Here is a 20180-nt window from a genome sequence, read left to right as displayed (position 1 = left end):
CTGAAACTTGAAGATTAAAAAACCGGTACCTGACAGTTTCACTTCCAACTTTCGAACTTGGTCGTTTCGCCGCAGCAGCTGCGACAACAGATCCTCTCGAGAGCAGCTACTGTCAGAGGCCTTACCAAAGGGGTGGGGAGCAAAGGTGTAAACAAATTAGAATAATCATTAATGTGGTTCATAGTTCTCCTATTTAAGCTACGTTATAAACAAATACAGATGCAAATTTAATTTAGCCAAATTAGAAGTACATTCACTTCCAATCTGGTGATCTAAAACCCCTCTATTTTAAGCACGATGACTACTGGATACAATGCTCTATTTATCAAATGTCAACATTACTTATTTATATTTTGGTCTATCCATCACACCTCAAAATATAGTTTGTTATGCAGTGATTGATGTCCTATCCACTGAAGGTGTCAGCTGTTGTATGCTGGTATTTTCCTGATCCATTTTACTGAATAATTAAGATTCATTAAGTTGTTTCTTAATTGTAAGTGTAAAAGCACAAGTTCCCTAATATGGGGTAGGGAACTCAATAAAACAAAAAGTATAACACACAACTATTTTCACAGCCAACAGGAATGTCTTTTTTAGGGTTCACTGACATTTCAGGCTGGCTTGTTTTCATAGTTAGATCCACAGACAGGCAAGAAGAACATAACCATGCTACACGGGAGCCTTTCAAACAAGGGCGAGATACAATAGGTCTCACATTCAAAGTTCAGCTAAAGCAGTGTTGTTGCAGTAGTGGGCAAGAGTATCAGTGTCACTCACTAGACTGCTTTACGCCATTTGACCATGTCGCTGTCACACAGTAATCATACATCAGTCAGGCTCTGATTACTTTTGTCAAAATATAGTTTAGTTGTTAAGTTTCTAGGGACCTAGAAGCTGGAGAACCACTTGCTCAATGAGACAAGAAAAAACGTGCCATTTAATACCTTCAGAGATTCTGTTCCTTCTGGGTTCTCTAAACAACAGCACATTTGGATCAGTAGGATTGCTCAATGAAGGACTAGAAAAGCAAGGCTGGACTTGGGAAGGATATCTGTCTGATATGGAATCTTATGACACAGGATGCCAACTAAAGAATTTGGTTTTGTTAGTCAGTAATTAGCAGTTGTCATATAACTACCAGCACTGCATGGTGGTTTTCATCTAACAGCACTGCACAGTTGAAAATAAGGCTTGAAATTTACAATTTTGGCAAGTTGAAACAGTGCAGCAACATCCAAACGTGTTCACTTTACACCTGCTGAAATGACCAATTGAAAAGAATTGTGCATTGTTGGCTCAAAAGGAGGGATTAGCAGAGACTTGCCGTGAGCCAAAGGTGTTTTAAAATGTTTGAATGCTGTGTTCAGGAATGAGAGATGACAGAATGTAAGCAAGACAAGAGTCAGGTCAGAGCACAGAAGGAAATAACAAAGAACAAAGAAAAGTACAGCACAGAAACTGGCCCTTCAGCCCTGTGCCGATCATGATGCCCTAAATAAACTAAAAAAACCTTCTACCCTTTTTCAGTCCGTATACCTCTATTCTGTCCATATTCATGTATCCATCCAGATGCTTAATGTTGCTAATGAGCCAGCTTCCACCTCCTCTGACAGTGCATTCCAGGCACCCATCACTCTGAATGAAAAACTTCCCCTACACATCTCCCTTAAACTTTGAACCTGTGTCCCCTTGTACCTATGCATATCTCCCTTAAACTTCCCCCTCACCTTGAACCTGTGCCCCTTGTTATTGTCACTTCCACCCTGGAAAGAGCCTCTGACTACCCACCCTATCTATGCCTCTCAATTTTATATACCTCCATCAGGCCGCCCCTCAGCCTCCAGCTTTCCAGTGAAAACAGTATGTAGAGATTTGTTGCTTCTTTTTACCCTGAGTCACTATGTATCAACTCTTATAAAATAATGACAGTTTACTCTTGAAGAAATTTATTTCACTGAGATAAACTAGAACATACCATCAGACAACAAAATATTTCAGTTAACAGATTATCACCATCCTTTTGAGGGGGCATAGTGAAAGTCTGCTTTGTGGAAAGGACCGCAAAACCCTTTTGAAGCTACTCTCCCAGCTCTGGCAGTTGAGTTTTGACGGTTTGAAACTTCAAGTCCATTTTGAAAAGACCATCCATTTGTTTTATTAAAATTGCATATATTTTGCATCAGCTGGCAAAAATAGTGACCTGACCACCACAGGTTTGGCCACTATTGAAACCCGATTGGACAACACTGTGATAAAGTGGAAAAAATACAGGAGAAACTGGGCTGGAGATGTTGAGAGCTTGGGACAATTAGAAGTAAGGAGTACAAAACACGTGTACTCGAGACGCAGATTTGAACTGAATTACCATTAGGTCTACCACCACTTTTGTCATGTTGGTTGCCTGTGTAGCCTATATTTTATGTAGAAAAGTTCATTTGAAATACAACTGCATATGGAATACAAACAAAACTGAGAAGATTGAGAGGTGATCTCATTGGAACATATTAGGATTCTTAAGAGGCTTGATGGGTAAATGCCGAAAGGACGTTTCCCCTCATAGGTGAGAAAGCAAGCAGTGAAGAGGATATGAAGATTTTACGGACAGATATGGATAGGCTAGAAGAACGTGCCAAAAATTGGCAGATGGAGTTTAATTTGCCAAGTGAGAGATTATCCATTTTGGCAGAGAAAAAAAAAGAAATGCAAATTATTACCCAAATGGAAAACAGATTCAAAATGCATCCGAGCAGGAGGACCCGGGTGTGTTCATGAGTTGCAGAAAGTCGGTATGCAGGTGCAGCATGTAATAAAAAAGGCAAATGAGACGTTGGCATCTATTGCAAAGGGACTGGCGTATAAATGTAGAGCTGTGTTGTTGCAATTGAATAGACTAACAGTGAGGTTACATCAGCAGTATTGTTGAATCTTGTTCTCCTGTTTTGAGGAAGGATGTGGTGGCACTGGAGGCAGATCAGAGGAGTTTCGCCAGGTTGATTCCAGGGATGAAAGGGTTGACGTATGAGGAGAGATCAATTTGGGCTTATACTCAGTGGAGCTTAGAAGGACGTGAGGGGATCTGATTGAGGTTTACAAAATTTTATAAAGGGATTGATAAAGTAAGTATAGATCATATATTTCCTCTTATGGGATAATCTAGGACAAGTGGTCACAAGTCTAGGTTGGAGGCAGTAAATTTAAAACTGAGATGAGGAGGAACTACTTCTCTCAACTTGGACATTTTGTGGAACTCGCGGTCCCAAAGCACAGTAGAGTCTGAGGCATTTAATGGTTTCAAGAAGGAGATAGATGTATTATTTCTAATAAGAAAAGTGATAAAAGGATACAGGGAACAAATAGGAGGTGGATTTGAGACCAAGGAAAGATCAGCTACGATCTGACTGAATGGCAGAGCAGGCTCGAAAGGCTGATTTTGCCAACTTCTGCTCCTAATTCCTATGTTCCTAGAGTCTAGGACTGGAAGGCAATGTCTGAGAATAAAGGGACACCAATTTAAGATTGAGATGAGAAGGATTTTTTTCTGAGGCTTGAGAGTCTCTAGAACTCTGCCACAGAGAGCTGTGGAGGCAGAGTTCTTGTGCATATTTAAGGCTGGACTAGACAGATTTTTGATCAGTAAGGGAATCGAGGGTTATGGGGAAAGGACAGGAAAGTGGACACGAGGAATGTGGGATCAGCCATGATCCTATAGAATGGCGGAGCAAGCTTGAGGAGCCAAACGGGCTACTTATTCCTTACAGTCTGAAAGCCTCAATTTCCTTTGGGCAGAATCAAGTCCAGGTATGTGCACACATTACATCCGTGGCTCAGTACTGCTGGAGCAGAAATCAGAAAAGAAAACAAGAATTTTCAGTGTTTTTAGGCAACTTTGAGTAAAAGAAAATATGAACTTATGGTAATAGTCCATAAGAAAAGATTTAAAGCACAAGTCTTAATTTTCTAACTTTTGCATAAAGTGTTCATTATAAACACATGATAATCACTAACAAATCTAACAGGGAAATCAGGAGCAACTTCATTTACCAGAGTGGTGAGAATGTGGAATTCAGTACCAGAAGACCTGGTTGAGGTAATTTTATAGATACATTCAAACAGAAGCTAGGTAAATACATGAGGAAAAGAGGAATAGAAAGAAGCGTTGATGTGAGAGGGTTAAGAGGGTAAGAGGAGGCTCGTGCATAAACACCGACATGGGCATGTTGGGCCAAATGGCCTGCCTTTGTGCTATATATCTGATGCAATTGTCCATCTATCTATTGTTTATGCACATGTAGATCTTACCAATCTTTGAACAATAACAAATATCCATTCAAATTTATCCACGGAAAAGCGCCATTCAGCCTATGGTATCTCCACTAACTCTCTGCTAAAATAATGATGCTTTGCAACTCTAATCGTGGGTAGGGTTAATCTAAAGTGGTCAAACTGATACTAAACCTGGTGAGGTCATTCTATACACATGACTGTCTATCACTCTCTCAAAAGTTACACTACAGGAGACAAGAAAGAAAAAATGTTAAATAGCTTGACATTAGAGTCAAATTCATTATAACAAAGAAGGCGGTACGTAATTGTACAATGTTTAAACAATGATTCTTACAATTAGGATAATGTACACTGACTACCCCTGCATTCTGCTCCCTTCCTTACTGATGCAAAATGCCACTTCTTGCAGACCCCTCTCCAAAACCGTAGCAGTTTCATAATGTTTCCAACCTATAAATTTGTCTGTATGACAAGAGTTCTCATCAGCAATCTAAGTGAAATCAACACTTGTTCCTTGAATATACAGTAATATACATTATCTTAAAGAGACAAATATCTTATAGCCTAATCACATGATGTAATATTCCAAACTTCAAAAAAAGTTTGCACCCAGACTTGCTCTGAGAAGGACCACAGCACATTTTCAAATGCATTTTGAAAACATCCATTTATGATTTATTTAAAAAGTAATCAAAATCCTCATTTAAACAGTCAGGTTGATTTTCCTTGTCTCAAGGGCACTCTGGGGATGTCACTGACAAGGATGTACTGTCTACATCTAATTACAATAGGGTCACAATTAATGGCTAGCCTGAGGAGAATTATACATACTTCAGGATTACAAAATGCAATTCAATATTAAAATCTAATGAGTCATATATGCCTGTGAAGCAATGTACATGAAGTTAAGTCTGCAACATGTTCATTCTTCAGAGAGTAAACAAACCAAAAATACATTCAATTGGGCCTCTTAAATCAGAATACTAAAAATAGAAATGTTGTTTTTCCTTACTTGTGGCATGCACTTAACAATATAGGAACTCTATTTCTGGAGTACATAAGAAAAGACTCCTTTAAGAATCAATTCCAAAATACAAACTTATTTCACATGGTGGTACGTCTCACACTGCTACTTCACAGTACCAGGGACCCATGTTTGATTCCAGCCTTAGGTGACTGTGTAGGGCTTGCATGTTCTCCCCATGCCTGCGTGGATTTCCTCTGCGTGCTCTGGCTTCCTCCCACACTACAAAGATGTATAGGTTAGATGCATAAGGGGCATGCTAAATTGTTCTTTAGTGTCCCAAGATGTGTAGGTTAGGAGGATTAACTGGGAACAGCAATAATTATGGGGGATTTCAATCTACATATTGATTGGTCGACCCACGTTGGATGTGGTGGGCTCGAGGAGGAGTTCTTGGAATGCTGCCGGGATAGTTTCCTTGAACAGTGTGTGTTGGAGCCGACGAGGGAGCGAGCTATCTTGGATCTGGTGTTATGTAATGAGGCGGGTAGAATTAGGGGCCTTGTGGTGAAGGATCCTCTTGGGGACAGTGATCATTGTATGGTGGAGTTTCTGGTGCAGATGGAGGAGGAGAAAGTGGGTTCCCGGACACGCGTCCTTTGTTTGAATAGAGGGGAGTACGGTAGGATGAGAGAAGAATCGGCAAATGTTGACTGGGGGAGTGCGTTGGAAGGTAGGTCTGCTGAGGAGCAGTGGAGGATCTTTAAGGAGATCTTTCTTGGTGCTCAGCAGAAATTTATTCCGATGGTTAAAAAGGACCGTAGGAGGAGAGGTAATAAGCCGTGGATAACGAAGGAGGTGAAGGAAAGTGTTAAATTAAAAGTGGAGACATTTAGAGTAGCTAAGAGTAGTGGGCGAGAAGAGGATTGGGAGAGGTTTAAATGTCAACAAAGATTGACAAAGAAGGGTAGGAGAAACTATGAAGCTGGGCTAGCGCTTAATATAAAAAAGGATAGCAAGAGTTTTTATAAATATATAAAAAGGAAGAGGCTGGCTAGGCTGAACGTTGGACCCTTAGAGGATGAGAGGGGGGACTTAGTGGTAGGGGATGGGGAAATGGCTGAGGTCTTGAATAACTTTTTTGTTTTGGTCTTCACGGAGGAGGAAGTGAATAATTTGCCGGGTGTTAGCGATGGAAAGGTGGTAGGACTGGAGGGTCTCAATGACATTATTGTTACTAGAGAGGCGGTGCTCGACAAACTGGAGGGACTGATTGTGGACAAGTCCCCAGGACCGGATGGAATGCATCCGAGGATTCTGAAAGAAATGGTGGAGGTGATAGTGGATGCCTTGGTGGTTATTTTCCAAACGTCGCTGGATTCTGGGGAAGTGCTGGAAGATTGGAAAACGGCTAATGTTACACCGTTGTTTAAGAAGGGTGGCAGGCAAAAGGCAGGGAATTATAGGCCTGTTAGTTTAACGTCTGTTGTAGGTAAAATGTTAGAATCTGTCATCAAGGAGGAAATAGCGAGGCATCTTGAGGGGAATTGCTTGATAGAGCAGACGCAGCACAGTTTCGTTAAGGGGAAGTCGTGTCTGACAAATTTATTGGAGTTCTATGAGGATGTGTCTAGGGCGGTGGATAGAGGAGAGCCGGTGGATGTGGTCTTTCTAGATTTTCAGAAGGCGTTTGACAAGGTACCTCACAAGAGGTTATTGCAGAAGGTAAGGGGGCATGGAGTTGGGGGTAGGGTGTTAGCGTGGATAGAGGATTGGTTGTCAAATAGGAGGCAGAGAGTGGGGGTTAATGGGTGCTATTCGGATTGGTGGTTGGTGACTAGTGGAGTGCCCCAGGGGTCGGTGCTGGGGCCTCAGCTATTTACCATTTATATAGATGATCTGCAGGAGGGAACCGAGTGTATGGTGTTGAAATTTGCTGATGACACCAAGATTGGTGGAACAGCAAATTGCGCAGAGGGTGTGGAGAGTCTGCAGAAGGATCTAGATAGGCTGGGTGAAGGGGCCAGGAACTGGCAAATGGAATTTAATGTTGGCAAGTGCGAGATGGTCCACTTTGGTAGGAATAATGGTAGGAAGGACTATTACTTACGTGGCGAAAAACTGCAGCAGGCGACGGTGCAGAGGGACCTCGGGGTCCTTGTGCATGAGTCGCAAAAACCCAGCCTGCAGGTGCAGCAGGTGGTCAGGAAGGCGAATGGGATGCTGGCCTTCATAGCGAGGGGGATTGAATATAAAAGTAGGGAGGTCTTGCTGCAGCTGTATAGGGCATTGGTGAGGCCGCAGCTGGAGTACTGTGTGCAGTTTTGGTCGCCGCACTTATGCAAGGATATTTTGGCCTTGGAGGGAGTGCAGAGGAGGTTTACTAGGCTGATACCGGAGTTGAGGGGGTTGAGCTATGAGGAGAGGCTGAATAAACTAGGCTTGTACTCGTTAGAGTTTAGAAGAATGAAGGGAGATCTCATTGAGACATATAAGATGATGAATGGGATGGATAGGATAGAGGTGGAGAGACTCTTCCCCCTCAGAAAGGACAGTAGAACTAGGGGGCACAGCCTCAAGATAGAGGGGGGGCAGTTTAGAACAGAGTTGAGGAGGAACTTCTTCACTCAAAGGGCGGTGAATCTCTGGAATTCTCTGCCCGTTGAAGTGGTGGAGGCTGCCTCGCTAAATATTTTTAAGATGCGGGTTGATGGGTTTTTGATAAGCGAGGGGATTAAGGGTTATGGGGAGAGGGCGGGAACGTGGAACTGAGCCACGACAGATCAGCCATGATCTTACTGAATGGCAGGGCAGGCTCGAAGGGCTACATGGCCTACTCCTGCTCCTATTTCTTATGTTCTTATGTAAATGCATAGGGTTACATGGATAATTTATGTCTTTAAGTCACATCCAGTGCAGCCACAGGTTTCCAACCAACAAAATTCTATTATTCTTTGGACTTACCCATGGAGTATATATCAAAGTGTAAGGGTCCTCCTTTTTCAAATGAGCATGGCAGAGTTATTAATTATCCAACTGTGAACTATTATAATCTGCTTCAGACTCCGAATATATTTGAGAAACTACATCTTGTATTATTCCAGTACTCATCCTCAGTTGCAACTATATACCAATATAAATAAGCACTGTATTATAAAACATGCTGGATTGATTGGATTATTTCATTTCAAAATGTGAAAAGTTCTAAATTCACAAGGCACTAGTTGGAAAACGTTTTTCTCTGGATGCTAAATGGCCCATGTGGAATCGTTGATGAACTGTCTACCATTATTAGGACAAGTGATTGGAAATTACTCAAAACAAAGTGGATTTTCAGTGCCCCTAGGACTTCTTAAGTAAGGCTGCACATCTGTTAGCAAATCCCCACTACACAAATAGAAACACACAGGAATTGTTAACATCGTGGGATCTTGCAACATGCCACAATTAATTAATATTTCCACTTTCATGATTCTGGGAGGAAAAATGATCACACCAAACTATTCGTAATTTATTGGTTAATGTGTTTATTCCTAAAGTTTTGCATCTGAAACACTACGTTATGTTTTGACACAAGTAAAGCTGAAATTATACTATAAATATCAGTCTCAGCTACGAACAGTACTTTGTTTCCCCAAGTTTGGCCACTTACTGGCATGCAACTTGTGGTCAGCAGCAAAATAACACTCATTGCAGACTTAAAGAAAGATACCCCATCTCGCAATTTTTTTGGTGTGGATTTCCCCTTTTCCCAATGTCAGTTTGAATCATAAGCCAAGCCAAGGGGCTCTCAATAATGATATACATCAATAATGATATCATAAAGTAAATCATATTGAAACATTCTCACTGACAGCATGAAGGGAAGGAAATGCACTGAACTATTCATTTTAATTAAAATTTCGCATAGTCAAATAAGCTAAAATATCAAACTTCAAAAAATTATGAAATATTACAATGGAGAAATCTGACATTATACAAATATAAAATTAGTTTTTCAGAGTCAGTGAGGCTGTTCAGTAGCTGAGTAAAGCATTAAAACTCAGTTACACCTCAATCAACAATTTGTAACCTTTCCAAGAGCTTTTACAGTGTGATTAAGTTTATTATCGTCACAAGTAGGCTTACATTAACACTGCAATGAAGTTACTGTGAAAATCCCCGAGTCGCCACACTCTGGCACCTGTTCAGGTACACTGAGGGAGAATTTAGCATGGCCAATGCATCTAACCAGCACATCTTCTACTATGCCACTGTGCTGCTCTCTGCACAAAAGTGCAAGTTTTATCAGTTTAATGATTTCAACTGGACTGCAGTCTGGGGAAACTTCAACTGCTCACCCTATGGAGTAGTGCAGAATTATTGACAGCAACTTTTCCATATTTAACTGTGCATGTGAGGACTCCAGAGCTGTTACCCGTTTCAGGAGGAGTAATGATGGCTGATGCTTGCAATTTCAGCTTTGTTATTACTTCAAAATCCAGCTCATTGAATCATTAAAACTGTAGCACAGAATGAAGCTTGTCGTCACCTTGTTCTGATGCTAGATTTTTCTCATATGCTTTTATATTTTGCTTTCTATGCCACTTCACAGAATTTCTTTTAATTGTTTTTCATCACCTGTGTTCTACAAATTTACACGTCAGAAGTCAGGGAGCCTCTCAAGCCTAAAGACAAGGGCTTCTACTGCACAAAACAGATTTACAGAAACATTAATATAGCTACACTAACATTGTTGTCGCCAACCATACAAAGCTACATAGATGCAAAAATAAAATGCCTCAAGACTGCAGGCAGCTGTGACTGATGATGAAATCACCCTGCCTGTCAATAAAGTCCCTTCCAAGATCACATCCTTAGACATGCCAAATAATCCATGGAATTATAGGAATCATATACGTACTATATCATCTCCAGAGTCAGCTCCTACTGAGGTGATGGAGTCTCTGCTGACTGATCTTGGAATCCGTCCTGTACCGGGCCGTGAGGTGCTGCCTGCCTCATCAGCAATCTTCTTTTTCAGTTTTGCAAACATGGTTCAACAGCTATTCTTTTGAGAGGATTCCAAATTATCCAATGACAAGTTTGCCTCAAATACCGAATGCTTTAAGTTTACCAAGAGCCGCAGAGATGGACTTGGAAGAGAGAGATTGTACTCGAGAAAACAATGCACCCTCGTTTGGCTCTTGGCTGCTCCTTAACAAGCCTCACTTTTCCAGTCCACTGCAAAAAATTCCATTGCATCAGTAATAAGTACCTATCAGAGAAAAAGAAATACATTAACGCAGGAAAATAACAGTGATTTTAAAGTGCAATTGCAATGCTACAGAAATAAAGCAAAATCTTTTGAGTTTCAATATTCTGAACAGCTGGAGTTTCATAAAGAATTACAAAGTTCACTGCAATTTGACAGAAAGCCATGGAGCTTTGGACAGACTGGAAAGCTGAAGACAATATGAAAGTTTGTACAGAATAGGAAACAGAAATGAAAAGGAAATTAAGGAAACATTTCAAAATTATTAAGCTGACACTAAGTTGAGCCCCCACCTTTCATAACAAGCAGAAGGACCGTTGGTTTAATGTCTCATGTAGAAAAGGGCACCTCTGAAATTGCAGTTCCCTCACTGTGTGAATCTGAGTTACACAAAATCTCAAATGGGGATATAAATCACAATTCTCTAGCTCAATCTTGAAACAGCCATGCAATAAGCATATGCAGTCTTTGAAAAGCACCAGTGAAATGGCAGGTGCTGGAAGCTAGTATCTGAACTCAATGTCAGTACCAAGAATTAAGTGGTACTTTTCATTTTATTGACATTGCACCAAGTACAGACAAGATCAATTTGCAGCCTTTTGTGCATTGGATTCTCACATTCTAATCCCCACCAAAGATTGTTGATAGATGCTTTGCTCTAAGAATCCTAGTGAGCATGACTATTTTACGTGCTCTTTCATTTATCCTTCGTTAGATGAAAAGTACCTTGTTTCTGTTATTCCCCTTCATCTGAAATCAGTAGTGATCCAATCATAGAGTAAAAACTATATCAAATCATTCTACATCATGGTATTATCTTTACTGAAACAAGAGATGTACCAAAGAAGCTGCAATTAAAGGCCATGAGTTAGATCAGTTAAGAAAATTGCAAATAGATAAGTCAGATTTTACAAAGCTCTCTAAATTCAAGAAAAGTGCCTTTGGGTTATATTCCCATTATTGAAGGCAAAGGAGAAAAAAAAAGTTAGATATAGGTCTGTTAGTTTGGCCCATTACTTCCTCAGAGTGGCAACCACTGGCAGATTGCCACTTCAAAGGGAGCTGGACTTAGCTTCTCTATAATTCTAGAGCTCCTGTCTGGACTGATCTTCCTCATGATGTGGACATGCCTGCGTTGGACTGGGGTAAACACAGTAAAAAGTCTGACAACACTAGGTTTAAGTCCAACCAATCGGTTGGACTTAAACCTGGTGTTGTCAGACTTTTTACTGATCTTCCTCACTCAGACTGAGTGACACAAGATACACTGTGAAATAAGAAAGACTGAGCCTTTGGACAAATATCAGCAGGATCTGAGAACTTTTCAGAAATCATTTGCATGCTGGATACAGGTTGTCCTAATTGGACTTCCAGCAGCAGTTGATGAAGTTCCACTGAAGACATTATTGGCAAAATCAGACACTAAGTCAGGAGTACTTTTTCCCCAGCATTTTCTGTTTTAATACTCAGCGTCAGCGCTGACTAGGAGATCTGGACCATTATAACAGTGGCTACAATTCAAAATGCTCTAGGGATTTTTTGTGGAACTCACTGCCTGAAAGGGTGAGACAGGCAGTAATTCTCAACGTTCGAAGAGAATTTGGGTGAGCGCTTGAAGTGGCATGGCATACAAGGTTTACGGGCCAAGTGCTGGAAAATGAGATTAGAAATAGATAAGTAACTGATGGCTGGCACAGACATGTTGGACTGAAGGTCCTCTTTCTGTGCTATAAATCTCTAATTAAAAATAAGTGTAATCAATCAGTGGGACTTTAGGTAAAGTCATCAACTGCGGAATTCCTTCAACGTATTCACAGAAATGTTACAATTCTGCAGTTTATGCGAAGTCTTCAATTTTTACCCAAAAACCAGAAGCTGGACCAGCTGACAGCTCTTTGATTGACAGGTCCCGAAGCCAATGGGAAAGTGGGCTGGTCCCAGCCACCACATCATTGGACGGTTAGCGAAGCTCCGCGCCAATCAGTTGTCGGTAAGTGGGTTGGCCAACCGGAGCAGTCTGGAGTTGGACAAACAAGGGCGGAGCGGCCTAGCCCGTGCCGCTGGCCCCAAGTCAGCGCCCACAGCGATCACTCAGCAATGGAACGGTGCTGCTCAAAAATACAAATAGCCTGCTTCTGGAAAGTTCGACACTAACTGCCGATTTAGGTCCATTTCTGGAGAGAGGGAGAGCTGCAGACCCGTTAAGACTTTTGTTGTATAGGCAGAGCCTTTCCCATCCTCAGCAGGTACCTGAGTTGTGCGATACGACGGCGAAACTTCGAATGTCATGGCTGAGCCGCCCCCATCCTGCTCTCGGTCTTTCTCACCTCACTCTAGCCGATGTGGCGACGACGTCACCGGCTCTCAGCAGATTTGGACCGCGGCCGTGCCGCAGCCCGATCAATCAGATCCTCTGTTTCATTTACTCCCTGCAGCTCGACCAATCAGATCCAGTCATTCATTTGCATCCACCGCTTCCCGACCAATCGGATCCAGTCATTCATTTGCCTCCGCTTCCCGACCAATCAAATCTACTCTTTCATTTGCCCCCCCCCCGCTTCCTGACTAATCAGGTCTACTCTTTCATTTATCCACAGCCCGACCAATCAGATTGGCCCTTACATTTGCGATCGCTGGTGCTCATAATAACGCGCCGATGCAATCGGATTTCTGATTGGCGGCCTCATTGAGCCAACCAAGACAAAGGCAGCTAGTGAATAGAGTCTCGATGCTAACAATCGCAAGGGGTCAAGAGCAGACTGGGAGCTCCTGCAGCGCTTGAGCGTCTGGGAGGACTCAAGTCCGCTGGGCGGCACGGTAGCACAGTGGTTGGCACTGCTGCTTCACAGCTCCTGGGTTCGATTCCCGGCTCAGGTCGCTGTCTATGTGGAGTTTGCACATTTTCCTCATGTCTGCGTGGGTTTCCTCTAGATACTCCGGTTTTCTCCCACAGGAGGAATAGAAGCTGGAGTAGATCACAAAATGATCAAACGTAGAAGATAGAAGCAGAAGGAAGCCATTTGGCCCTTTGAGCCTATGGCTGATTGTGCAACTAAATAACCTAATCGTACTTTCTCCCCACAACCTCTGATCCCATTCGCCCCAAATGCTAGATCTAGCAACCTCTTGAATTCATCCAATGTTTTAGCATCAACCACTTCCTGTGGCAATGAATTCTACAGACCCACCACTGATGAAGTCTCCTCATCGCCATCCTAAACAGTGTACCTTGCATTCTCAGACTATGTAACCCTTGGTTTTGGACTCTCCCACCATCCTCTCTATATCTATCCTGTCTAGTCCTCGTAAAATATTATAAGTCTTTGAGGTCCCCTCTCGTTTGTCTGAACTCCAACAAAAACGATCCTAACCTAAAGATGTGAAGGAACAGAGGCGTGCATTAGTCAGGTGGCAGGATATGTTGACAGCTGTTAATAAAGCATACAGTATCCTAAACTTTAATAGGGGCATAGAATACCAGAACAAGGAGATTTTGCTGACTTTATATAAGACATGATCTAGACCTCAGCTGGAGACTGAATATGCTTCTGGACACTGTTTTGGGAATAACATGAAGGCATTGGAGAGTGTAGGCAGTTTATGAGAATGATTCCAGGGATGAGAGACTTAAGATAGCTCGGAGAAATTGGGATGATTTGCCTTGAGGGAAAGAAAGCTATGAGGAGATTTGATAAAAGTATTATGAGAGGCCTGGACAGGATAGAGTGGGAGAAACTGTTCGCATTGTGAGAAGGATTGAGCCAGAGCGTACAGATTTGAGGTAATTGGTATAAGAGGCAAAAGCAATATGAGAAAAAAAAAGCACTTTCACAGCGAGTGGTTAGGGTCTGGAATGCATGAAAGCTGTGGTGGAGGCAGAGTCAGTGCAGGAATTCAAGAGAAAATCTGATTATTATTTGAAAAGAATCAAAGGGCCGGGTTACAAGAAGAAGGCAGGAGAATGGCAGTAGGTAAAATGCTCAGAGAGCCAGTGTAGACACTGAGTAAAACAGCCTCCTTCTGCACTGACTATTCTGTGATTCTATAGTTCCTCATGTGTTTTTGTTATTTGCACAGCTGCATTCTGCTACTGTCATTGGTGACAAGGTGGCTTTGGAACCCCCTGAGGGCAGCTGAACTTAAAGATTGCTGATTTAAAGTCAATTCCAGGGACCCACTTGCTCTTATGGTCATCAGTTCCCATTTAAGATTTTTGTTGAATATTTTGAATTATTTCTTCAAAACATATGTTTGTTTATTTAGTTATACTGTAAGGGGTAGATCATTCTAGGAAGTAGTAGTATTGTCACTGAATTAGTAATCCAGAAACCCAGGGTAAGGCTCTGGGGACCTGGGTTCAAATCCCGCTATGGTAGATGGTGAAATTTAAAGCAACATGGTGCAATAATGGTTACCTCTGCTGCCTCACAGCTCCAGGGACCTGGGTTCAATTCTGGCCTTGGGTGACTGTGTGGAGTTTGCACGTTCTCCTTGTGACTGCATGGGTTTCCTCTGGTTTTCTCCCATAGTCCAAAGATGTGCGAATTAGGTTGATTGGCGAAATCTAACAAGGCCAATCTAGTACTCCTGACAATCAAAGTCAGGAGTACTAGCAGGGTAAATATGTGGAGTTACAGTGATTGGGACTGGGTAGGATTGTTGACCATGCAAGCTTGATAGGCTGAATGGCCTCCTTTACTCTAGGGATTCTATGATCCTTGAACACTATAATTCGTTAGTTAGAAAACATAGGCATTTGGGGCTTTTTGATTTAGTAGCACAGTTGGAAAATGGGAAGTCATTTGATGAAATATCCATAAGTACAATCACAATTGGCAGCCCTGTTACTGAGGGGGAAAAAAGTGGTGAAATTTGGATATCCTCAACCGACAAAATAGATATATGCTTAGAATTAAAAATCAATCTGGAGGCTTGTTGCAGTGGAATTATCATAGCTGTTTGCACAAGTAAAACAGTTTCCATTTTAACAGTGAGATTTGTGATATTGATAGATTTGCTAAAGCTGGACCGATAAATATTCAGTGAAACATCAGCTCACTTAAAACTGGAAAGAAATTCACATTTTGTAATTTAGGGACCAGAATATCAGTTTGGGACAAGTTCCCCATTTATTTTGTTTCTGCTATGCAAGTACTTCCAAGTTTGGTTTTAATAACTGCTTCTGTCTAATTCTGTGGTGAATCCTGCTTTGTGACTATTTGGATTGTGACATGAATTTTTAGAAGAGTTGATTTTGAAAATAATTTTGAAAAAGGTGGTAGTGACATAACAATTAACCCAGTGGTTGCTGGCAAACTTTCCTGGGATTAGCTAATTTATTAGCATCTGTGGTGTAGGTACACCCACTGTGTTATTAGGGAGGGAATTCCAGGATCCTGACTCAATGACAAGTCAGGATGCTATGCTGTCCTTATTCTTTGCTTATAGGTAACCAAATAAAAATCAAAGCAGGGGAATGACATTTGACGTACAAGTTGTATTTTTAATCGAGGGGGATAGGGATAAACCTGTGGGACTGCATTCCAGACATTACAAATGAGGATCAACACCTTGCTCACCTTTAAGACTACATCATCACTAGGAAGGCAAATTATGATCTTGACTGATGGCCGCTGAAAGACAAAGTAACTTTTAGCAGAGGTTTCCTGAATTGGATTAGGAACTCTATTTCATTGCCTTTCCTGGGATATATTGTGACAAATAAATATAGAATATAAATCCAAAAAAGGCATGATTTGTATAATGTAGAACTATTGATAAGTTGGCATTAACTAAGAAGGAGAAAACAACAAAAGTAAGTTATGGTTAAACTAACTTTTCAGTTGGAGGTTGTTTACATTGGAGGTACTTATTTATTAGTATCACAAGTAGGTCTACATTAATACTGCAATTAAGTTACTGTGAATATCCCCTAGTTACACTGATGCGGAATTTAGCATGGAAACTGGAGAACTTGGAGGAAATCCATGCAGACACGGGGAGAATGTGCAAACTCCACACATTGTGACCCAAGCTGGGAATCAAACTTGGGTCCTTGGCACTGTGAGGCAGCTATGCTAACCATTGTGCCATACAGGAATCAAATTATGAATTGATGGAGCAACTTAAATAGTTTAAAAGCCTAACATTTTTAATACAATTCAAATGTGGTTTTCATTGATGTTGTGTATTCTAAAGTAATGCAGCTTTAGATTAGTCACATGATGTGAAGTCGTCACCAGAGGCATTTGTGGTGTTTTTTTTTTCCATGTTAGACTTCAATCAGGAAACACCTTGTAAATAAAGTTGCACTGATTTGTTTAAGTAACTCATAGTGTGGCACCTCAGAAATAAACTTTTATTGCCAAATTGGTCAGAAACAATTGCACATACACAAGGAAAATCTGGCAATGCTTTGTTTCTAAGCTGCAACTGGCCAGATTCTGAAGTTTCTCTTTGCAACCGTGACTTAAGTGTGAAAGGAAGGATCGACATCAGGAAATATAAAAAAGGATAGCAAGAGTTTTTATAAATATATAAAAAGGAAGAGGCTGGCTAGGGTGAACGTTGGTCCTTTAGAGGATGAGAAAGGGGACCTAGTGGTAGGGGATGGGGAAATGGCTAAGGTCTTGAATAACTTTTTTGTTTCTGTCTTCACGGAGGAGGACGTGAATAATTTGCCGGGTGTTAGCGATGGAAAGGTGGTAGGACTGGAGGGTCTTAATGACATTACTGTTACTAGAGAGGTGGTGCTTGACAGACTGGAGGGGCTGATTGTGGACAAGTCCCCAGGACCGGATGGAATGCATCCGAGGGTTCTGAAAGAAATGGCGGAGGTGATAGTGGATGCCTTGGTGGTTATTTTCCAGACGTCGCTGGATTCCGGGGAAGTGCCGGAAGATTGGAAAACGGCTAATGTTACGCCGTTGTTTAAGAAGGGTGCCAGGCAAAAGGCGGGGAATTATAGGCCGGTTAGTTTAACGTCTGTGGTAGGTAAAATGTTAGAATCCGTCATTAAGGAGGAAATTGCGAGGCATCTTGAAGGGAATTGCTTGATAGGGCAGACGCAACACGGTTTCATTAAAGGGAAGTCGTGTCTGACAAATTTACTGGAGTTCTATGAGGATGTGTCTAGGGCAGTGGATAGAGGAGAGCCGGTGGATGTGGTCTTTCTGGATTTTCAGAAGGCGTTTGACAAGGTACCTCACAAGAGGTTATTGCAGAAGGTCAGGGGACATGGAGTTGGGGGTAGGGTGTTAGCGTGGATAGAGGATTGGTTGTCAAATAGGAGGCAGAGAGTGGGGGTCAATGGGTGCTATTCGGATTGGCGGTTGGTGACTAGTGGGGTGCCCCAGGGGTCGGTGCTGGGGCCTCAGCTATTTACCATTTATATAGATGATCTGCAGGAGGGAACCGAGTGCAGGGTGTTGAAATTTGCTGATGACACCAAGATTGGGGGAAAGGCAAATTGTGCGGAGGGTGTGGAGAGTCTGCAGAAGGATCTAGATAGGCTGGGTGAAGGGGCCAGGAAATGGCAAATGGAATTTAATGTTGGCAAGTGTGAGGTGGTCCACTTTGGTAGGAAGAATGGTAGGAAGGACTATTACTTACGGGGCGAAAAACTGCAGCAGGCGACAGTGCAGAGGGACCTCGGGGTCCTTGTGCATGAGTCGCAAAAACCCAGCTTGCAGGTGCAGCAGGTGGTCAGGAAGGCGAATGGGATGCTGGCCTTCATAGCGAGGGGGACTGAATATAAAAGTAGGGAGGTCTTGCTGCAGCTGTACAGGGCATTGGTGAGGCCGCAGCTGGAGTACTGTGTGCAGTTTTGGGCGCCGCACCTGCGCAAGGATATTTTGGCCTTGGAGGGAGTGCAGAGGAGGTTTACTAGGCTGATACCGGAGTTGAGGGGATTGAGCTATGAGGAGAGGCTGAATAAACTAGGCTTGTACTCGTTAGAGTTTAGAAGAATGAGGGGAGATCTCATTGAGACGTATAAGATGATGAATGGGATGGATAGGATAGAGGTGGAGAGACTCTTCCCGCTCAAAAAAGACAGTAGGACTAGGGGGCACAGCCTCAAGATAAGGGGGAGGCGGTTTAGAACGGAGTTGAGGAGGAACTTCTTCACTCAAAGGGTGGTGAATCTCTGGAATTCTCTGCCCGTTGAAGTGGTGGAGGCTGCCTCGCTAAATATTTTTAAGAAGCGGGTTGATGGGTTCTTGATAAGAGAGGGGATTAAGGGTTATGGGGAGAGGGCGGGAAAGTGGAACTGAGCCACGACAGATCAGCCATGATCTTATTGAATGGCGGGGCAGGCTCGAAGAGCTAGATGGCCTACTCCTGCTCCTATTTCTTATGTTCTTAAAACGAAAGAGAAAAAGTCAGTGCCTTCAACTCAAATAGGTCAAATTAAAAACAAAACTTCCACTGCAAGAAGAACCATGAGTAGCCTTGAAAAAGATTTTGCTTACTGTTTAGTGGGTGGATGTGGCAGGACCTCGCACGCAATGGGATCCTCACACATGAAAAAGAAAGCCTATGCATTCTAAAAAGGGAAGCAAAACTTCAAATAAAAACAGAACAAAAATCAAAAAAAGATTTGTAAATCTTTTTGTTAGGGAATAGAAGTGTGATTGCCGACCATGTAGTTTGAAAAACAGATTTTCTAAACTACAGATCCAACTAACACAACAAACAAATAACACAAATTAAACAAAAAGAAATGAGGGGAGGAAAGGTTAATTAAAGTATTATGATTTAATAACCGCTAACTGCAAAGGTGGTGCCATAGAGGCATTTGACGAAAATGTGGAAACATGAAATACTCACGGAGAGATTTCAACGTTATCTGGCGGCAAACAGGATGCCGGATAAGCTTAAAATAGTCACTTTTCTTAGCGTAGTAGGGCGTAACAACTTTACATTGCTACAGAGCCTTTTGCATCCTCAGAAGCCCAGTGAAAAAAAACCTGCGAAGAACTGACCAAGAGTCTCGAAAGTCATTTTTCACTTAAACCACTAATAATTGCTGAGGTTCCAATTTTGTCAGCAGAGTCAAAAAGGTGAAAATATATTACAATTCGTTACAATAGAAAGTTAGCAAAGAACTACAAGTTGTTTGAACCCTTGAAAATAATATGCAAGACCAACTTGTTTGAAATCCTTCATTTCGAAGTCTACAAAGATGATTGCTCACCAAAAGCTCTTTAAATCTTACTATTGAGATCAGTGTCCATGGAATTGGCCATGAAAGAAGCTTCCCAAATTGGAGCTGGAGCCAAAATACACAAGATGGGAACCAACAGAAAGAAATCTCTTAAAATGCAAGCATGTTTTAGGTGTGCTCAGCTGGGGCACTCTCTACAAGGATGTGGGAAGTAGAGAAAATGTGTCAAAAAAGCCACACAACTAAAGCATGTTGGATACTGCAGACTTCTCCAACCCTGAAGATGTACAGATGTAAAAACATGTCAAGATCTTAAAGGTGGTCTACAAAATATCTGATGAAGACAAACATTTCCAAGGTTAATACAGATTAGGAAAGAATTTGAAATGTGTCCTATCAAGGATACGGAATAACCAAAGGTGCTAGGTTTATCCAAAGTTACATGAACAAGTAGTAAAGATAGTAGATACAGGAGTTGTCTCATTTCTCCCAGAAAACATATATAATCA

At 41.9% G+C, this 20180-nt stretch overlaps 1 protein-coding gene across 3 annotated transcripts in view; it reads right to left on the bottom strand.

Annotated features, from left to right (window-relative positions):
- Positions 1-12877, bottom strand: part of golga1 (golgin A1) — a 66770-nt gene extending 53893 nt beyond the window's left edge. The window contains exons 1-3 of one of the 3 annotated variants that reach the window (XM_080212415.1): positions 12756-12877; positions 10155-10508; positions 30-120 (exon numbers count right to left, since the gene is read on the bottom strand). In XM_080212415.1, coding sequence (XP_080068541.1) covers positions 30-120; positions 10155-10286 — 223 coding nt within the window. In that variant the 5' untranslated portion in view covers positions 10287-10508; positions 12756-12877. Of the gene's footprint in view, positions 1-29; positions 121-10154; positions 10509-11231; positions 11348-12366; positions 12722-12755 lie in introns of those variants that run through there. The other 2 variants (XM_080212416.1, XM_080212417.1) reach the window with 2 other exon arrangements.
- Between the last annotated feature and the right edge of the window lie 7303 nt (positions 12878-20180).

Source organism: Carcharhinus amblyrhynchos, chromosome 25 (genome assembly GCF_965287045.1).
Source record: "Carcharhinus amblyrhynchos chromosome 25, sCarAmb.v2.hapA, whole genome shotgun sequence".
In the NCBI taxonomy this organism is placed as follows: domain Eukaryota; kingdom Metazoa; phylum Chordata; class Chondrichthyes; order Carcharhiniformes; family Carcharhinidae; genus Carcharhinus; species Carcharhinus amblyrhynchos.
This window is presented reverse-complemented; position numbering and strand designations above follow the sequence as displayed.